The 22,380-nt window shown below is 36.2% G+C and overlaps 1 protein-coding gene across 1 annotated transcript; it reads left to right on the forward strand.

Annotated features, from left to right (window-relative positions):
• The first annotated feature begins 2,150 nt into the window (after positions 1-2,150).
• Positions 2,151-3,185, forward strand: LOC126063057 (olfactory receptor 2H2-like). The gene has a single exon (XM_049861220.1). It carries the CDS (start codon positions 2,184-2,186, stop codon positions 3,183-3,185), a length of 1,002 nt encoding a protein of 333 aa, XP_049717177.1. The 5' UTR covers positions 2,151-2,183.
• The last annotated feature ends 19,195 nt before the right edge of the window (positions 3,186-22,380 follow it).

Here is a 22,380-nt window from a genome sequence, read left to right on the forward strand (position 1 = left end):
ATGCAGTGAGTCTGAGCTCACACAGAACTGGCCAATGCAGCTCTGCTCAAATCAGAACGGGGCTGAGGAGAAGAGACACACTGGCACCAGAGACATATACTTCAGAAGGTGAGGTACAAATGCTGTACGCCACATTTGCAACCACATTTTCTTTAAATGTTATTATCATTCATATTCTCTGGAAAACTTTGGCTGTAATTTTGTTTTGCACTTGGAACAATCTTTTAAATAGTATCACCATTATTCATGCTCACAGCATGAACTCCTCCAGATACTGTTTGCTCTGAGAAGTAGGAGGGGGGTTACATAAAATAACAGGGACTGTTAATATTTTCAGGAAGAAAACAAGATGAAGAAACAGAGATGAAGAGAATTCTTGTGTTTTTCATGGTGAAAGCCAGCTAGATGAAGACTTTGTCCCTCCATCTTTTGCAAATAGTTGATCAAGGGAAAAATATATCTTCTCCAATGGTTAGTAATAAAAAAGGAACTAGGAGAGAGAGGATAGATGGATATAAAGATACATAGATATAGATATATAACCTGTTGCCGTTGTGTTGATTCTGACTCAAAGCGACCCTATAGGACACAGTAGAACTGACCCCTAGAATTTCCAAGGAGCACCTGGTGGATTTGAACTACTGACCTTTTGGTTAGCAGATGTAGCTCTTAACCATTACGCCACCAGGGTTTCCATAGATATATAGGCTGCATTATAAAAGAAAACTAGGAAAGAACAATTCTAGTACAAGTGAGTTGCTGTGTAGAGGATGAAAATCACAGAATCACAACCTTTTTAGAACTCATAGAGTTCTTAGACATTGTGTAGTCTAGTATGATCCTTTCTCAGTGAAGGTCAGCTTCCTAATTAACAACAAAGTGGGGTCTAGAATCTATGAATCCTGAATTCCAATAGAGTTGACTTGTGTGTGTTAATACTTTTCCCATTTTTATCATTTTATTGGTAAGTTTTTTTTTCTGTGATATTTCAAATGAAAAATATTAGATCCACAAAATGTTTAATGGTTCTGCCCATAAATTTTCAATTTTCCCTCTCTTAAAATCTTCATCATCACCTCCTTAGAGTACATTAAAAATACAGAACTACAACTAGTGTAAAAACTTAGAGAATTACTAAACAGGGTAGAAGATACTCTAGAAATTAAGAATATGAAATACTAAACTCAATGACCAAATAGAAGAAGACATCTAAACACAGATATGCCTCCTCTGAATATAAAGATGGGTAATTTGTAAAGGCAGGAAAGTGAGCACAATTACTTTTCAAGTTCTTTTTGGAAAGAAGGTGATATACAGATATGATACTCTTTTTCTTTAAATGTTATTATCATTCATATTCTCTTTAAAACTTTGACTGTAATTTTGTTTTGCACTTGCTTGGAACAACCTTTTAAATAGTATCATCACCATTATTATAATTATAGCTAACATATATACTATGTCCCAGGAACTTTTTTTAGTGCTTTCCTTGTGTCCTCACATTTAATCCTTCCAACAAACATAGGTAGATCCTATAATTTTTCCCATTTTCCAATCACAAAATCTGAGGAGAAATCTAAGCTAAGGAACGAACAGGTTCAATAACTTTCCTAAGATCACACAGCATAAAGGTGGTTGAGGCAGAATTCATATTCAGAAATTAAGAGAGAAGTTCAAAAGGAGAAATAGAGAAGAGCTAGTGAAGGAAAGAAAGAGAAAAGGAGGAGATAAAGGGATAGGAGAGATGAAAGGGAGAGGGAGAAACACAGGGAAAAGATGTTCAGAGAAATTGAGAAAAAGACAGAGAAATAAAAGAAGAAAGGGAATAGAGAATGAGAGATGGAAAGATAATGTGCACTGAACCACACTGTGTATCAAAAACGAAGTACAATATTTGAGATGTACAATCTTTGAGGGCAAAGATGGAATATATCTCATAATATTTAGCAAAGTGATTTTCATCATAAATATATATTGTATATAACATAGAGTTCTAATCAGATACAAAATATGGAGATGATGTGAAGAGGAAGAGAGAAACAGAAAGAAGGATGGATATCAAAGATTAAAGCAGGTCACTAAATCTTTTATTTTGTTTCCCCCCAAAATACAGCAGGTGAAAATCTCATCCTTGAGTGGAAAGGAATCAAACAAGTCATACTGCCCCACTTTCTGTCTCTGTAATGGGACTTAGGCTGTTGAGCAAGCCTAAGTCATACTTTCGAACCATTCTCCAAAGAGTCATTGCTCCAGAAACTATGATCACAATTTGCAATGACAGCCACAGTGATTTCATCCTCCTGGGATTCTCTGACAAGCCATATTTAGAGCAGATACTTTTTTGGGTCATTCTGATATTTTATTGCTTGACAACTGTAGGAAATACGGTCATAGTTCTTGTCTCCTTGAAGGATACAAAACTCCACATTCCTATGTATTTCTTTCTTTCCAACCTTTCCTTGGTAGATCTCTGTTTCACAAGCAGCTGTGTTCCACAGATGTTGGTTAATCTCTGGGGTCCAGAGAAGACCATAAGCTACACTGGCTGTGCCATTCAAATCTATGTCTTCTTATGGCTTGGGACCACTGAATGTGTCCTTCTTGTGGTCATGGCTGTGGATCGCTTTGTGGCAGTATGTCATCCACTGCAATATACCACTATCATGTACCCGAAACTCTGCCTGCAGCTCTCCATTCTGGCATGGGGGACTGGTCTGGTTCAGTCTCTGATCCAGTCCTCTGCCACCCTTCAGTTACCCTTCTGTTCCCACCGGAGAGTGGATGACATTGTGTGTGAAGTCCCAGCCCTGATTCAGCTCTCCAGTGCAGACACCACCTACAATGAAATTCAGGTGTCCATAGCCAGTATTATTCTCCTAGTGGTGCCTTTGATCATTATCCTTTTCTCTTATGGTGCTTTTGGTAAGGCTGTGCTGAAGATAAAGTCAACTGCAGGGCAGAAGAAAGCATTTGGCACCTGTACTTCTCACCTTCTTGTGGTTTCCCTCTTCTATGGCACTGTCACAGCCGTCTACTTTCAACCCAAGAATCATTATGCTCCTGAACATGGCAAGTTTCTCACCCTTTTTTACACCACAGTAACCCCTACTCTTAACCCCCTTATCTACGCTTTAAGAAACAAAGAAGTAAAGGGGGCACTAATAAGATTAGGGAGGAGGACCTGAGATTCCAGTAATAACCAAGGAAGTCGACATATGTTGGGCTGTTGCTTAATCTGTAAAGACGGAACAACCTCATCACAAAAAGCTGGAGATATACTTCCTAATCCTAAAGTAGGAGAGAAACAGTTACATTTTGTTCAAGTTGAAATTTCAGTTTTATCATTGATTACGCCATTACTTTTTTCATGGTGCTAGTTTAGTTTAGGCACAGTATATGGTATAGAAATTAGCATATTTACTAGTCATTGTCTTAAAGAACACACAATACATTTGAATAAGAGGAACAAAACAAAGCACAAAATAAAGAAGTAAGATGTTTCATGTCTTTCTGTTTATTTTTCTTTACTTTATTCTCCCAATTTTCCTCTAAATTCAACCAGTGCTTTCATAGAAAGGTCCACTCCAACAGGTTCCTAGTATTTTGAGACACAGATTTAAGAAACTCATATGTATACCTATACCCTAATCTGAGTTACTTGCTTCAGAGTTAATTCTGCCTCCCTGCCTCAGTATGACCATTGTTGATGTCTAAATGTGCCTAGCACTATCCAGTGTAAAAGTGTTTGCCAATCAGGAGCCCATACTGCTCCCTGGTGCTTCTGGTCTAATAACATCCTATGGCCAAATTTCTTTGACTGCTGATATTCTGGGCTCCCAATTATAGGAATAGGCTTCAGTTTTAGTCTTCTTTCTGAGTTCCTGTTGTGTATGAAATGGTTTTCTTTTAGTAGATCCAATTCTTATTCATTTATCTTGTTGATATTTATTGAATTCTTATTATGTACTAGATTTTGGAGATAAAATGATAGATAAGACATACAGTAACACCAACACCATGGAGCTATGGTCAACTAGTGTAGACAGATGTTAACCAATTTTTTTTTTTTATTAATTATCTTATTGGAGAGATATTTGTTCCTCAGCACCTGCCTATGGCTGGTTATCATACTACCTGATGTCATATTTTAAATACATGAGAGGGAGAGATGTTATGATTCTAGTAGATGACAGCAGCAAGAAGCAAAAGAGCAGTTTCTTAAACTTTAGAGGCAATGGAGTGGTGCAAGTAAGTTTCAAGGTCTGTCATGGGTATGGTTGTCTGCAAGGCATCTGGGATTTGAAAACACACTAGTGCCAATCCTGCCATTATACCAAAGTGGAAAAGACTGTTCATCTCTTGAGTACAGATAAAATGAAAGAAAACTCTGCTAACAAAACAGTCACCACCAGTTTAAAATCCACCATCAGTGATGTGTGTTTGTGTGTGTTTGCATGTCTGTTTTTTTGTGTGTAGTTATGAAAAATACAAATATATATGAAAGAAGTAGTAGTTTTGAAATAGCTGCTGAGGCTGCTTATGTACAACAAAAACATCATGGGATTCGGTTCCTTGGTTTGGAGGTTTAAGGTCATGGTTTCATGAAACATTTCAATTAACTGGCCTAATAAAATGTTTAGTTCTTCTGCTCTACGTCCTAGTTTGTTATTTAGTGCCTGGGGACTTAAAAGCTTGCAAGCAGTTATTCAAAGTACAACAGATGGCCTCTATTTGCCTGGAGCAACAGAGGAAGGAAAGTTAAGAACTATATATATGGAATCAAATTAACAGCAGCAACTTGAAAGATTAGACAGGAGCCTTAGGGGACAGTGAGTTTATGTTAACGGGGGAAGAACAACTCAGAAAAGGAGGGTAGGAATGGTTGCACAACTTGAAGAATATAATTAATGTCACTGATTTGTACATGAAGAAACTGTTGAATTGGTGTATGTTTTGTTGTGTGTATTCTCAAGAACAATAAAAATTAAATAAACTTATTTTAAAATTAAAAGATGTGGCTAGCATAGAAATTATAAGATTATTCTGTTTCTTTTCCTGTGAACACTGGGTGAATTCAATAAGAGCAAGTTTTTTTTTTTTTTTTTACGAGAGTAATAATAGCAAAGTCCCAACTCACCAGGGAACCATTTATATGCATGGAATTCACAAGTTTTTAAACAATTTGGCTTAAATTTGCCTTTCTGATTCTTCTCTCCCTTACCAAGGCATCCTATACTACAACAATTATGCAATAATTCCACAAATACATTCAAATGTCTTTTCCATCTGCCTTTGAATGCTAGAGTTTCTGTACCTGTTAATATCTTACAGTTCAAAGCCAGATTTGAACATCATAAACTCAGAGTCCTCCTGTTATTTCTCACCTTGGTAAAATGAACCATTCCCTCCTCCATGAATTTTCATTTTTTATTAGTGTGCTTCCTGGATAATTTTATCAAAATTATTTTGTGCTTATCACTTGACAGATAAGGGTGTTTTACTCATCATTGTGGAGTCAGTGCTGAAATGCCTTGCCCATAGTCTGACCTTTGATATAGTTGTTGAATTAAACTATAGGCAAAATGTAAAACCCTTAATGAATGAAAGGCAACTTTATTGAGTAGGAATTTTGAGTGAGGAGTTTGCAGTTCCCAGAAGTCTTTGTTGAATCAAAGAAAGAAGACAAAAATCTAAGCCTGCTGCTAAGTGTTATGGATTGAATTGTGTCCCCCAGAAAGTTATGTCGAAGTTCTAACCCCATACCTATAAATATGACCCTGTTTGGAAATAGGGGTTTTCTTTTGTTATGTTAATGAGGCATAGAGAGAGATACCCACTCAGCGAAAAGATAGACTCCATGTGAAGACCCATCTCCAAACAAAAGAAAGCCAAGGATTGCTTGAAATACCCACAGGAGGACTGAACATGGCCAAGAGCCTGATTTGGACTTTTAACCTCTACAACATTGAGAAAATAAATTTTTGTTCTTTAAAGCCACTCATTTGTGGTTTTTTTTTTTTTTTTGGTGTGGTAGCACTAGGTACCTAAGACACTAAGTCTGGAAATAACTTTGCCTAAATGGTCTGTTATGCTATGTTCGATATGCTCCAAATGCAGGTATTTGGTAAAGGATGACGTCAGGTAAGTTAGGGCAAAATAGATGATGGTGTTGGCATCTCCTATCTGGAGGGGAGATGAGAAGGCAGAGGGGGTTAGAAGCTGGAGGAATGGACATGAAAAGAGAGAGTGGAAGGAAGTAGCGGGTTGCCTCATTGGGGGAGCGCAATTAGGAGTATATAGCAAGGTGTATACAATTTTTATATGATAGACTGACTTGATTTGTAAATATTCACTTAAAGTACAATAAAAATAAAAAATAAAAAAAATAGGTGATGGTACTAGAGCCCCCAAAGACAGAAATTTCAATGCCAAAAACATAAATTTAAACCAAAGGAAAATCTATATTAAAAAAAAAAAAGTAATGTCAGTTTTTATTTGTCCTGAGTCAGGTTCAAAGACTTAGTTTCTAATACAGTGTCTAAGGACCTGACATTTTTCTGAGATCTCTTGATTTCAAATTTTTTAAGTTGAGGTGCAACCACATATGGTGAAATTATCAGATATCACATATGCCATTCAATCAGCTTTGAGGAAAGCATATGAAGACAGAACATTTCCAATGCCTCAGGAAGTTCCATTTCCCTTTTCCAGTCCCCCTTTATCCTGCACACACACAAAAATTGTTAGTTAACTTAGTTTCACCTATTCTAGAATTGCGTATAAATAGAATCATACATTATGCTTGTTTTCTGCTTGGTTTCTCTCATTTAGCATAATATTTTAGAGACTCATCCATGTTGATGTGTATCAGTAGATCATTCCTTTTTATTGCTGAGCATTCCATTATATAAATATACCTCAATTAATTTATTCTTTTGATGGGCATCTGGGTTGTTTCCTGTTTTGATGTGGTAAATAAAGCTGCAATGAAAATTCTTGTTTAACACTTTTTGTAAAGAAATATTTTCATATCTCTTGGATAAATATCTAGGAGTGGAATTAATGGATCATGGGATAGATGTATGTTTAAGTGTTTAAGAAGCTGCAGAAACAGTTTTCCAAAGTGCTTGTACCATTTTATATTGCACCAACAATGTAAGAGGGTTCTGATTGCTCTGTATCTTCTCCCAACACTTGATGCTGTTAATTTTTTTTTTTAGTCATCTTGGTAGATGTGTCGTGACATCTCATGGTTTCACTTTGTATTTTCCTGACAACTAATTGTGTTGATCCATTATCAGTCATTTGGATATTTTCTTTTGTAAAGTGTCAGTTAAAGTCATTTGCCTATTATAAAAAATTGATTTTTTGTTGTTGTTATTGAGTTAAGGCAGTTCTTTATATATTCTGGGTAAAGCACCTTTGGCAGATGTATGTGCTGCAAATATTTTCTCCTAGTCTGTGGCTTGCCTTTTTATTATTTCAATGATTTTTTTTTTGATAAGAGGAAGTTTTAAATTATAGTGAAGCCAAAGTTATTATTCTTTAATGGGTTTTCCTTTCTGTAAATTCTCAAGGAAATCTTTGCCTATCCTAAAGTTGTGAAAATATTTTCTGATGTTTTCTTCTAGAAGTCTCACACTTTTTGGCCTTGCATTTAGACTTACAGTTCATCTCAAACAGATTTCCACCTCTATTGTGAGGTAGGGGTTGAGGTTCTTTTTCTTTTTTTTTTTTTTTGTATGTAGATATTCAGTTGTTCCAGTGAAATTTATTGAAGTTATTTTTATTTTCCTATTGGATTTCTCTGGTATCATTGTTAAAATCATTTGAACATATATATGTTGATCTATTTTTGGATTATCTATGCCTTTTTTTTTATGCCGTTTGATTAGTTCATCTTTATATTGAGTCTTGAAACAGGTGGGGTAGGACCTTTAATTTTATCCTTCTTTTTCAAGATTATTTTGACTTTTTTTTTTCTTTCTAAATTTCAAAACTTATTTTGTCAATTTCTAGAAAGAAGCTTGCTGAGAGATTTGATTGGGATTGCAATAAATTTATAGATACATTTGGGGAGAGTAGGATGCTTGATTTTGAACTCAAAACATGGTTTTAATTTCCCTGAAGAATTTTATCATTTTAAAACCCGTTCCTCGTGCAGAAACTAGATGAAAAGCTCATTTTAAGTTTCCCAACCAACATAAATTGATTAAATTATGAACTGTCAATCCCCAAGCTTTAAAAATAGGTGACTGGAGTGAAGCAAATAAAAAAGGAAAATTGAAATAACTCTTCACCTCATGTTTCTGTTCTAAGACCTCTCACAATACAAACTATCAGTTGAGAAATAGATGTAGTATGGACAGTTTAGTATGACAATTCTTTGGGAGAGCAGCTTGGTGCTGCTTTTTCAAATGTGCTTTTCCAAAGAAGGCTGGAAAAAATAGAACTGCATTCAAGATACAATATGTTTATCAGCAGAGCTCTGGCCTATGATGAGTGCTTAATCTGTCCCTTCATCAAAAGAAGGGGCTCATGTTCACTGTCCACCTATTCCTAGGTTGCCACAACAGAACATGATCTTTCTTCTTTTACATTCACTTATTCCAAACTACCTCCATAAAGCAAAAATTATCAATGCTAGAAAAAATTATAATGCTGTTAACACCAAAGAAATTAAACCAGTTGCCATCAAAAAGTAGAACTGCACTCCATAGGTTTTTCGATGGCTGTGACCTTTTAGATATAGATCACCAGGCATTTCTTCCACGGTGCCATTGGGTGGACTCCAATCACAAACTGTTTGGGAAACCCAGGTGTTCTTTCTGTTACATAGTTACAAGTTTGAACTATTCGTAGATCTTGCTGAAATTTTAAGAAAATGAACTACTTAATTTACCAATTTTAATTCTTAATTTTAAAATTCTTATAAAAGCAGGTAAAGTATCAGCAATGAAAGGCAATGGGACATATCATGCAAAAAGATTAATTGCTTTTGAAACCTTGGATGTACGTCTGAAATGAAAGGGCACTGGAGATATGAGGGAGCCCTGATGGTGTAGTGGTAAAAAGCTCGGCTGCTAACCAAAGGATTGGTAGTTCAAATCCATGAGCTGCTCCTTGGAAACCCTATGGGGCCGTTCTACTCTGTTCTATAGGGTCACTATGAGTTGGAATTGATTTGAAGGCAACGGGTTTGGGTTTTTTTGGGGGGGGCGTATTAGGGATTTAAAAAACATTGAACATTGCATATTACAAGATGATTGTCAACAGGCTTAAATTTGTTTAAAGAGACACTTTCAAATTTGTTCCAAAAGAACACAAATTAAGGAATGAAAGCACTTTCTACATGTTATTGGTGACACAGTAGTAAGATAAAACATTTCTCTTCTCTGCAATTTGCAGTCTTCTGAGTCAGTTTAATGAAAGAACTTTGAAATGGCAAGCAATTATTGAATAAAATATCCTGTATTACAGTCATTATTCTGAATATCAGAACCTTGAGAGGTTTTCTTCATCCCTAAATATTTTACTGTTTTTAGGAGGATTCAATGTATTTATTGGTACTCAATTCTTGGAAAATGGATGGTGCACACGTGATATGTATGCTATATCAGAGCTCTTTGATTGTGAAAAAGAGAAACTGCACCTGGTCATCTTAAGAAAAATAAATGGTTGGAAACATATACTGAGTACCTCACCAAATGAAAGGGACAGCAGGACAATCGGGCTGCTGGAAGGAAAGGAATCAGGGTGAACCTGAGGTTCTCTGTGGCTGGGAATAATGGAGAATTGCTTTAGGAAACTACCTTCCATTAAAAATTCAGAGATTTGGGAAAGACTCGTTTGTCTAGCTTGGGTCACATGACCACCCTTGTGATCAGAGTTCCCTAGTTAAGAGCTAACCAGAACTGTATGGAGTGGAAGAGAACAGTTCTCCTAACGAATGGATATAAACCAAAAAATCAAACCCATTGCCATTGAGTTGATTCCAACTCATGGCAGTCCCATGTGTTACAGAGTGGAACTGAGCTCCATAGAGTTTTCTTGGCTGTAATCCTAATGGAAGCAGATCACCAGGCCTTTCTTCCACAGAGCCACCAGGTGGGTTTGATCTGCCAACCTTTCAGCTAAAGGCTGAATACAAACCATTTGCCCTACCCAGGGACCTAATGAATGGATATAGACAGACAAAAACAAGAGATAGTGACTCCTGTTAAGGTAACTCATTGTTACCCAAACATTTAATGAGTTACATTCTTCTTTTCCCTCACTTGCCAGGACATGGAAAGTTTTCATATTGTCCTTGGGAAATGAAGAACAAGAATTTGTATGTGGGGTTGGGGAGCTACTTATGGCAGGACTATAAATCCTTGATATTTGAAGAATTTTTCAAATTTCCCTTGATTCTTTATGAGTTATTACATTTGAAATGCAACTTGATGAGTTAGTTTATAATAAGAATGAGACCCTTCATTCTCCTACTCTGATACTTGCTGAGAAAAAACAAAAACAAAAAAACCTAGATAGATTGCTGAGAAAGGGCCTTTGAGTTTTTTGGAATTTTAGGCCCTTTAGGTCTCAAAATACAATGTTTATATTAGGAGAATATTGACCATTAACAGAGCATATGAGCTCTGTAGGAGTATTAAAATAAACTTGACAGTAGGTCACCAGTTTCTCTCTTACTTTCTACCTTTGTTCCTTTTTTGAAATTCATCAATTAACTTTGAATAGCCAACAAATCTCAAGGTTTTCAAAAAGAGTTCTCAAAAAATACTGTTCTGATGATTATTGCCACAAAAAAGGCACAAAAATGAAACAACCCCAAGTGTGATTTTTGGTTAAAGTAGAAAGCTTCTGTGTCAACCAAACCACAAGGATGTGTAATCAGCTTTCCTCTTATAAAAACCCTGACCATGCTTCACTCCTCGTGTTCAGGTGCTCTCTGATGTGCATCAGCTGAATAAAGCCTTAACCCCTAGTTGAGTCACTTAAATCATTTTCTTTTGACAGTCTTTAAGTACTAAGCTTCTTAAATAGTGATCCCTGAGTGGTGCATGTATAAAAAGACATCGATCCTCTCAGACTTTGGGGCTGCTAGAGGGGGCCTGGAATGGACAGTTTCCCTGTGACCAGTCTCCTTTGGCCAAGAGCAGCCTTGTACTTTTCTACCTTATGTGTACTATGACATGAAAATGTTTGGGAAGCAGTGTCTATCCTTCTCCCTAACTAGCCCCACTAACAGTCTTTCCTGGTTGCCAGGCGCTGGTTTAGGTTCTGAGTGGAATACTCTGTAGTGTTCTCTGCAGTTTGTTGTGGAGTGGGTGGGCCCTGGCAACGTGAGGCAGATCTGGTGCTATGAAGGATTCACTTGCTGCTCTAAAGTTTTATTTTGTAAAAGTCCTAGAAAAACTGAGTGAGGCCGTGTCAGTGTTGACAGGAGATGTGTATCCTGCTCCAGCTCTCTATGGCTTAACATTGGAGATGGTGGTAAGTGAAGCTATGTTTGAATTTTTTAATCATTAAAACCCAGCTTTATGTAAATAGGGAAAAAAGAGTTGACCATAAGAATTTGTTTTCTAGTTGAAGGAGAAGTTTTGATATGGTTAGGTTAATTAAAAAAGTATATGAAGACCTGGAGTCATTTTTAATTGAGTTCAGTCTTGACATCAAGCTATCAGGAATTCTAAGTCTAAGGGCAATTAATTAATCAAAAACGTAAAAAATTCAAATCTTTGAGTTTGAACTAGATCCTTTTGGGGAAAAAAAATAAAAGGAGTCTAGATTCTCAGAACAAGTTGAACTGATGGGTGATAATACAATAAGGATTTACTCACTAGAACATATGTTCAGTCCATCCAATACCAAGGGGCTAAAACCAAAATAACTTTAAAAATATGTTAGATAATTGAAAAGCAACTTATGATAGCAATAAAGTTTGGATGAAAATTTCCATCTTTGGGAAAGCTTAAAACTACTTTCACAAGAAGCTGAAAAATGGAAGAAAAAGTTAAGCAAATGCAATGAACAAGTAATATTTGAACACTTAGAGCAAATCCAAAGTAATAAGGAAAGTCCAAATCTCTGACTAAGCAATTGCAAATGATGATGGATTTTGCTGTTGTACTTGGAGAAGGTAAACGGATACAGGTATCTTAGAATGGATACAATGGAGAAGTCAGAACATAATTAGTCAAAGATCGTTTTGAAAAACCTGGTTTATGCTTTTGTAAAAACCTTTGGAGGAGAAAAGAACAAATTATAAGTTTAATCACCTGAAAAAAAAAAGAAGCATTTGAAATCATACTAAAGTTCTTCAAAATAAATTAAATATCTTTGCAGTCAGAAAATGAAGTATGAAAGTGAGGTTCAAAAACTTCAGCAGAAAGATAAAGCAATCATTACAGTGTATCAAGAAAATGAAATAAAACTTCACAGATTCTTTAGAGGGAATTTATCACATAAGGATAGGGGAGAAACTTTCTAAAGCAGATAAAAAGACTGGTCATGTACATGAAGAGCCATAGACCAAACAAGAAAAATGCCACCCTCTGGAAAGAGAAAAATAGAAAAAAAAAAAGATTCTTATCAAAGACACATTATTTCCCAGAAAGGAAAAAAAAAAAAAAAACTCATAATAATTGATTGGCAATTTAGTGTATCAAAGAAATCTCAATGACACAAGGAAATATACACAATAGAGCACTTAGAAAAGGGTTTCTAAGCTGAGGTCTTGTATACCTCTGTCATTCTGGGTCTTCCTTGCTAGTAGAAGCAGCCTGCTCTCCTGTGCCTAAGACCACTAGCCTTCCATGCTTGAAGATCCTGTAATGATCTATCTTAGGACAATTGTCTTGCAAGGATGTCTATTCTTCTTTAATTATACTCTAAACATTCTTTTTCATCACTAGATCCATAAGTAAGGTCAGATCTCAGTATTATTTAAAAAGGAAAATACAAGTCTAAACATGGATGAAAGAATTTATAAATGAAATAAATTGTCACATTTTGGTAATTAATATTTGCAAAAACCAAGGGTATATGAATGGGAATGAATTTTCAAGTTGTTAGACTGAGGAGGATAGAATATAACATTGGATTGGGGTATAATAAATAATAATATATAATTATATACTTATTTATATGATATATAATATAAATAAATAAACATATATAAATGTCTAAAACATAAATGTATGGTATAATGATTAATCAAAAAGTAATTTTTAAAATAGAGGAAAAAATGCCATAAACACAGTCGAAAGAAGATAAGTAACAAAAAGGTAGAAGTATTGTTTTTCATATGAATAACAAAAAATATTAGAAAACCGGGACATATTTAGAAACTTTATCACAAATGGACATATACCTAATAATGTTGGACTAGTGATAACACAATTTTTAATGGAGTTCTTGGGTGGTGCAAATGGTTAAACGTTCAACTACTAGCTGAAAGGTTGGCAGTTTGAACCCACCCAGAGCTGCCCTGGAAGAATGACCTGCTTCCAAAAGGTCACAGCTTTGAAAACCCAATGGAGCAGCTCTGCTCTGCAACACATGTGGTCTCCATGAGTCAGGATTAACTCAAAGGCAAATAACAACAACGATGGAATGCTTAAGATTCCCTGGGTGGTGCAAACAATTAACATGCTCAGGTGTTAACCAAAACATTGGAGGTTTGAGTCCACCCAGAGGTACCTCGGAAGGTCTTGGAGATCTACTTCCAAAAAATCAGCCATTGAAAACCCTATGAAGCAGTTCTCCTCTGATACATATGGGTTCACCATGAGTTGGAATTGACTCAATGGTAACTGGAAATGGTAAAGAGATGATTTCTAGATTTATCGAAGTGTATTTAAAATGAATTTGTATATTCAGATCACATATTTTCCAAAAAAAGACCAGGCATATTGAGAAGAACTGAAAAAATATAAAAATTTGTAATTGAATTTCAACAATTCCTTGATTGCCTTTTAATTTCTTGATAGTATTAATGTTATTTATTAAAAATGTAAAGTGTGAAAAAATTATCATTATGCATTATTTCTTTATTTGTAAAACTTTATTTGGTTTACAAAAGTAATTAGATTAAAAAAATACTTCCCCTATGTAAGAAATACCAATACTGTATAATTTATCTTGCATTTGAAATAGAGTATTTTCCTCTGAAAATATAATAGCTTATCTCCCATAAACATTTTACAAATGAATATCCTATTGATTTTAGAGCTGACACTATGTTTTATTTTATTTTTTTCCACACTTTCTTCCATGCATTTTTTAAATGCTACTGCTACCCATTCTCATAAGCAGTTTGTGAGAAATTTTATACCTTCCATTTATTTTTTTTTACTCTCAAAAGTAGGGCAAATTAGAGGCGAGGCCAAGATGGCAGACTAGGTGGACGCTACCGTGGATCCCTCTTGCAACAAAGACTCGGAAAAACAAGTGAATCGATCACATACATAACAATCTATGAACTCTGAACAACAAACACAGACTTAGAGACGGAGAATGAACAAATACGGGCAGACAGCGATCGTTTTCAGAACCAGGAGCCAGCGTACCAGCTGATTACCTGGAAAAACTAGTTTCCCAGTGATGGCTCGGAGACAGCAGTCCATATCAAACCACATAAAGAAACAGACCATGACAGCTTCTCCAACCCCCCAAACAAAAGAATCAAAATCTTTCCCAAATGAAGATACAATCCTGGAATTATCAGATACAGAATATAAAAAACTAATTTACAGAATGCTTCAAGACATCACAAATGAAATTAGGCTAACTGCAGAAAAAGCCAAGGAACACACTGATAAAAATGTTGAAGAACTCAAAAAGATTATTCAAGAACATAGTGGAAAAATTAATAAGTTGCAAGAATCCATAGAGAGACAGCATGTAGAAATCCAAAACATTAACAATAAAATTACAGAATTAGACAATGCAATAGGAAGTCAGAGGAGCAGACTCGAGCAATTAGAATGTAGACTGGGACTTCTGGAGGACCAGGGAATCAACTCCAACATAGCTAAAAAAAAATCAGATAAAAGAATTAAAAAAAAGGAAGAAACCCTAAGAATCATGTGGGACTCTATCAAGAAGGATAACTTGCGAGTGGCTGGAGTCCCAGAACAGGGAGGGGGGACAGAAAACACAGAGAAAATAGTTGAAGAACTCCTGACACAAAACTTCCCTGACATCATGAAAGACGAAAGGATATCTATCCAAGATGCTCATCGAACCCCATTTAAGATTGATCCAAAAAGAAAAACATCAAGACATATTATCATCAAACTTGCCAAAACCAAAGACAAACAGAAAATTTTAAAAGCAGCCAGGGAGAAAAGAAAGGTTTCCTTCAAGGGATAATGAATAAGTTCAGACTACTCAGCAGAAACCATGCAGGCAAGAAGGGAATGGGATGACGTATACAGAACACTGAAGGAGAAAAACTGCCAACCAAGGATCATATATCCAGCAAAACTCTCTCTGAAATATGAAGGAGAAATTAAGATATTTACAGATAAACACAAGTTTAGAGAATTTGCAAAAACTAAACCAAGACTGCAAGAAATGCTAAAGGAGATTGTTTGGCCTGATGACCAATAATATCAGGTACCAGCACAATACAAGGTCACAAAACAGAACGTCCTGATATCAACGCAACTCAAATAGGGAAAGCACAAAAACAAACAAATTAAGATTAATTCTAAAAAATAAATAAATAAACCAAATAATACACATAACAGGAAATCATGGAAATCAATAGATAACCGATCACAATAATCAAAAAGAGGGACTAAATATAGGAGGCACTGAACTGCCTGATGGAGAGTGATACAGGCGATATAGAACGATACAAGTTAGGTTTTTACTTAGAAAAATAGGGGTAAATAAAAAGGTAACCACAAAAAGGAATATCAATTCCATAACTCAAGAAAAAAGCCAAGAAATATGTAACGACTCAACTAACATAAAGTTAAACATTATGAAAATGAGGATCTCACAATCTACTAAGAAAAACGTCTCAGCACAAAAAAGTATGTGGAAAAATGAAATGGCCAACAACACACATGAAAAGGCATCAAAATGACAGCACTAAAAACTTATTTATCTATAATTACCCTGAATGTAAATGGACTAAATGCACCAATAAAGAGACAGAGAGTCACGGACTGGATAAAGAAACACGATCCATCTATATGCTGCCTACAAGAGACACACCTTAGACTTAGAGACACAAACAAACTAAAACTCAAAGGATGGAAAAAAATATATCAAGCAAACAATAAGCAAAAAAGAAGAGGAGTAGCAATATTAATTTCTGACAAAATAGACTTTAGACTTAAATCCACCACAAAGGATAAAGAAGGACACTACATAATGATAAAAGGGACAATTGATCAGGAAGACATAACCATATTAAATATTTATGCACCCAATGACAGGGCTGCAAGATACATAAATCAAATTTTAACAGAATTGAAAAGTGAGATAGACACCTCCACATTTATAGTAGGAGACTTCAACACACCACTTTCGGAGAAGGACAGGACATCCAGTAAGAAGCTCAATAGAGACACGGAAGACCTACTTACAACAATCAACCAACTTGACCTCTTTGACTTATACAGAACTCTCCACCCAACTGCTGCAAAATATACTTTTTTTTCTAGTGCACATGGAACATTCTCTAGAATAGACCACATATTAGGTCATAAAACAAATCTTTGCAGAATCCAAAACATTGAAATATTACAAAGCATCTTCTCAGACCACAAGGCAATGAAACTAGAAATCAATAACAGAAAAACTAGGGAAAAGAAATCAAATACTTGGAAAATGAACAACACCCTCCTGAAAAAAGACTGGGTTATAGAAGACATCAAGGAGGGAATAAGGAAATTCTTAGAAAGCAACGAGAATGAAAATACTTCCTATCAAAACCTCTGGGACACAGCAAAAGCAGTGCTCAGAGGCCAATTTATATTGATAAATGCACACATACAAAAAGAAGAAAGAGCCAAAATCAGAGAACTGTCCCGACAACTTGAACAAATAGAAAGTGAGCAACAAAAGAACCCATCAGGCACCAGAAGAAAACAAATAATAAAAATTAGAGCTGAACTAAATGAATTAGAGAACAGAAAAACAATTCAAAGAATTAACAAAGCCAAAAGCTGGTTCTTTGAAAAAATTAACAAAATTGATAAACCATTGGCTAGACTGACTAAAGAAATACAGGAAAGGAAACAAATAACCCGAATAAGAAACGAGAAGGACCACATCACAACAGAGCCAAATGAAATTAAAAGAATCATTTCAGATTACTACGAAAAATTGTACTCTAACAAATTTGAAAACCTAGAAGAAATGGATAAATTCTTGGAAAAATACTACCTACCTAAACTAACACATTCGGAAGTAGAACAACTAAATAGACCCATAACAAAAAAAGAGATTGAAACGGTAATCAAAAAACTTCCAACAAAAAAAAGTCCTGGCCCGGACGGCTTCACTGCAGGGTTCTACCAAACCTTCAGAGAAGACTTAACACCACTACTTCTGAAGGTATTTCAAAGCATAGAAAAAGACGGAATACTACCCAACTCATTCTATGAAGCTACCATCTCCCTGATACCAAAACCAGGTAAAGACATTACAAAAAAAGAAAATTATAGACCTATATCCCTCATGAACATTGATGCAAAAATCCTCAACAAAATTCTAGCCAATAGAATCCAACAACACATCAAAAAAATAATTCACCCTGATCAAGTGGGATTTATACCAGGTATGCAAGGCTGGTTAAATATCAGAAAAACCATTAATGTAATCCATCACATAAATAAAACAAAAGATAGAAACCACATGATCTTATCAATAGATGCAGAAAAGGCATTTGACAAAGTTCAACACCCATTTATGATAAAAACTCTTAACAAAATAGGAATTGAAGGAAAATTCCTCAACATAATAAAGGGCATCTATGCAAAGCCAACAGCCAATATCACTCGAAATGGAGAGAAACTGAAAGCATTTCCCTTGAGAACGGGAACCAGACAAGGATGCCCTTTATCACCACTCTTATTCAACATCGTACTTGAAGTCCTAGCCAGGGCAATTAGGCTAGACAAAGAAATAAAGGGTATCCAGATTGGCAAGGAGGAAGTAAAGCTATCACTATTTGCAGATGACATGATCGTATACACGGAAAACCTTAAGGAATCCTCCAGAAAACTACTGAAACTAATAGAAGAGTTTGGAAGAGTCTCAGGATATAAAATAAACATACAAAAATCACTTGGATTCCTCTACATCAACAAAAAGAACACCGAAGAGGAAATAACCAAATCAACACCATTCACAGTAGCCCCCAAGAAGATAAAATACTTAGGAATATATTTTACCAAGGATGTAAAAGACCTATACAAAGAAAACTGCAAAGCTCTACTACAAGAAATTCAAAAGGACATACTTAAGTGGAAAAACATACCCTGCTCATGGATAGGAAGACTTAACATAGTAAAAATGTCTATTCTACCAAAAGCCATCTATACATATAACGCACTTCCAATCCAAATTCCAATGTCATATTTTAAGGGGATAGAGAAACAAATCACCAATTTCATATGGAAGGGAAAGAACCCCCGGATAAGCAAAGCATTAGTGAAAAAGAAGAAGAAAGTGGGAGGCCTCACTCTACCTGATTTCAGAACCTATTATACAGCCGCAGTAGTCAAAACAGCCTGGTATTGGTACAACAACAGGCACATAGACCAATGGAACAGAATTGAGAACCCAGATATAAATCCATCCACATATAAGCAGCTGATATTTGACAAAGGACCAGTGTCAGTTAATTGGGGAAATGATAGTCTTTTTAACAAATGGTGCTGGCACAACTGGATATCCATTTGCAAAAGAATAAAACAGGACCCATACCTTACACCATGCACAAAAACTAACTCCAAGTGGATCAAAGACCTAAACATAAAGACTAAAATGATAAAGATCATGGAAGAAAAAATAGGGACAACCCTAGGAGCCCTAATACAGGGCGTAAACAGACTACAAAACATTACTAAAAATGATGAAGAGAAACCAGATAACTGGGAGCTCCTAAAAATCAAACACCTATACTCATCTAAAGACTTCACCAAGAGAGTAAAAAGATCACCTACAGACTGGGAAAGAATATTCAGCTATGACATCTCAGACCAGCGCCTGATCTCTAAAATCTACATGATTCTGTCAAAACTCAACCACAAAAAGACAAACAACCCAATCAAGAAGTGGGCAAAGGATATGAACACACACTTCACTAAAGAAGATATTCAGGCAGCCAACAGATACATGAGAAAATGCTCCCGATCATTTGCCATTAGAGAAATGCAAATTAAAACTAAGATGAGATTCCATCTCCCACCAACTAGACTGGCATTAATTCAAAAAACACAAAATAATAAATGTTGGAGAGGCTGCGGAGAGATTGGAACTCTCATACACTGCTGGTGGGATTGTAAAATGGTACAACCACTTTGGAAATCCATCTGGCGTTATCTTAAACAGTTAGAAATAGAACTACCATACAACCCAGAAATCCCACTCCTAGGAATATACCCTAGAGATACAAGAGCCTTCACACAAACAGATATATGCACACCCATGTTTATTGCAGCTCTGTTTACAATAGCAAAAAGCTGGAAGCAACCAAGATGTCCGTCAACGGACGAATGGGTAAATAAATTGTGGTATATTCACACAATGGAATACTACGCATCGATAAAGAACAGTGACGAATCTCTGAAACATTTCATGACATGGAGGAATCTGGAAGGCATTATGCTGAGCGAAATGAGTCAGAGGCAAAAGAACAAATATTGTATAAGACCACTATTATAAGATCTTGAGAAATAGGAAAAACGGAGAAGAACACATACTTTTGTGGTTACAAAGGGGGGAGGGAGGGATGGAGGGAGAGGGTTTTTTATTGATCAATCACTAGATAAGAACTGCTTTGGGTGAAGGGAAAGACAACACTCAATACAAGGAAGGTCAGCCTAATTGGACTGGACTAAAAGCAAAGAGGTTTCCGGGATAAAATGGATGTTTCAAAGGTCAGCGGAGCAGGGGCTGGGGTCTGGGGAACATGGTTTGAGGGGACTTCTAAGTCAATTGGCAAAATAATTCTATTATGAAAACATTCTGCATCCCACTTTGAAATGTGGCGCCTGGGGTCCTAAATGCCAACAAGCGGCCATCTAAGATGCATCAATTGGTCTCAACCCACCTGGAGCAAAGGCAAAGGAAGAACACCAAGGTCACACGACAACTAAGAACCCAAGAGACAGAAAGGGCCACATGAACCAGAGACCTACATTATCCTGAGACCAGAAGAACTAGTTGGTGCCTGGCCACAATCGATGTCTGCCCTGTCAGGGAGCACAACAGACAACTCCTGAGGGAGCAGGAGACCAATGGGATACAGACCCCAAATTCTCATAAAAAGACCATACTTAATGGTATGACTGAGAGTAGAGGAATCCCGGATGCAATGCTCCCCAGACCTTCCGATGGCACAGGACAGGAACCATCCCCGAAGACAACTCATCAGACATGAAAGGACTGGTCAGCGGGGGGGGGGGGGGGGGGGGGAGAGATGCTGATGAAGAGTGAGCTAATTAAATCAGGTGGACACTGGAGAGTGTGTTGGCAACTCTTGACTGGAGAGGGGATGGGAAGATAGAGAGAGAGGGAAGATGGCAAAATTGGCACGAAACGAGAGACTGAAAGGGCTGACTCAATAGGGGGAGAGCAAGTGTGAAAAGGGAGTAAGATGTATGTAAACTTACATGTGACAGACTGATTGGAATGGTAAATGTTCACTTGAAGCTTAATAAAAATTAATTAAAAAAAAAAGATGGGTTGGCATAGAGAAAAAGACTAGGTTTTTTTCTTTAAGAATCTTTGATAATTCTTCATAAGATCATGGATTTAATGAATATAAATTACTAAGAAAAGCTCTCAAAGGCTTTGATTTCCTATGTTTGCTCACATTTCCCCATGATTTCTAAGTGAAAGTAAGACATAATTTGACTTTCCCTTACTGAATATTTGGCTTATTTATCCTTATGGATTTTGTATTGTAAAGGTGTGAGAAAGGAAAAAATAGAAGCATGCTTGGGAATGTTGAAGTACCAGATTATGCTTCTATTCGTTGTTATTCACCTTTTCAGTAGTTCATCCCTACTTCCTGAGAAATTGAAAAATTGGTTTGACCATGCTGTCCCTGTGAATAACTGTGGATGGGGTGGGGGGAGGGAGGTGGGGAAGGGAGATGCTCAAGGATTTTAAATAAAGAGACTAATATTTGTTGTTTAAAATCCAGGGAAGAACAAGGGAGATTTTCACTTAAGCAATTATTTACAAGAGAGGAATGTGACCCAAAGGATCTCATTATAATGTTGAATGGAGTTACCAGTATTCATGCTATCACTTTCTCCATGTCCCAGAGGATTCTGTCACTTGGATTTTAACTTCTCCCAATGCAATCTGAAGCTATTAAAGTTTTTTTAATGTGTTCCATAATATTTGTATAGCAAAATTACCCCCGATGTGTTCACTCTTTGAGAAAAACAATAAAAGAACTGATTATTGTTCAAATGAAAGTGAATTCATTAAAACTCACTCTCATGTCTTTTGTCCTTTTCACCTACCAGGTGGTTACCAAAGCAGCATTAGAAGTAACAAGATCACAAGAGACTTGTAATCATTCAGAGCCACTATCTAATAAACCCCTTCTCCAGTGTATGGTCAGCTTGTTAAATGGCAACATTGTCCCTCCAGGGAAGGCTGGAGGGAGGGCTATTGAATAATATTTTGCTATATTGCAGGGGTCTTTCTTAAAGAGATTTTCCTCTCCCCCAATTGAGAATCTTTGAACTGGCTTAGTTATGGAAACTGAGTAAGAGACCATGAATCCCCAATATGTTGATTCAAGTTATGTTTCTGACCTTAGAATTTTTCTGTTACTATATTTCAACTAACATCTTAGTAGGCTACCTAAGTGTTTCCTTTTTAGGAACTCTGTGACAAAATATCCATCACCACAGATTCCTATAGTTCAAAACACCTCAGACTTCTGGCTTAATTGTAATAATTCCTCCCACCTTGTTTATGATGGTTAAGCACCAACTCCTGGCATCTAATTTTTCAGAATATTTGTTCTCAATATAGGGCAATCCACTTTCACTGCTGCATCTCCCACCATCATCTCTAGCTCATAGGAGTCAAATGGCAAGAGTATTTTAAGAATACTGATGCCCTCCTCACTAAAGAATTTCTTAATGCCTTAGTGAAGGAAGTGTC

The sequence above is a fragment of the Elephas maximus genome, chromosome 1 (assembly GCF_024166365.1).
Source record: "Elephas maximus indicus isolate mEleMax1 chromosome 1, mEleMax1 primary haplotype, whole genome shotgun sequence".
NCBI classification, from domain to species: domain Eukaryota; kingdom Metazoa; phylum Chordata; class Mammalia; order Proboscidea; family Elephantidae; genus Elephas; species Elephas maximus.

Excerpts from the sequence above, each read along its gene's own strand:
- LOC126063057 (XM_049861220.1), top strand. The coding sequence starts at position 2,184 with ATGGGACTTAGGCTGTTGAGCAAGCCTAAGTCATACTTTCGAACCATT.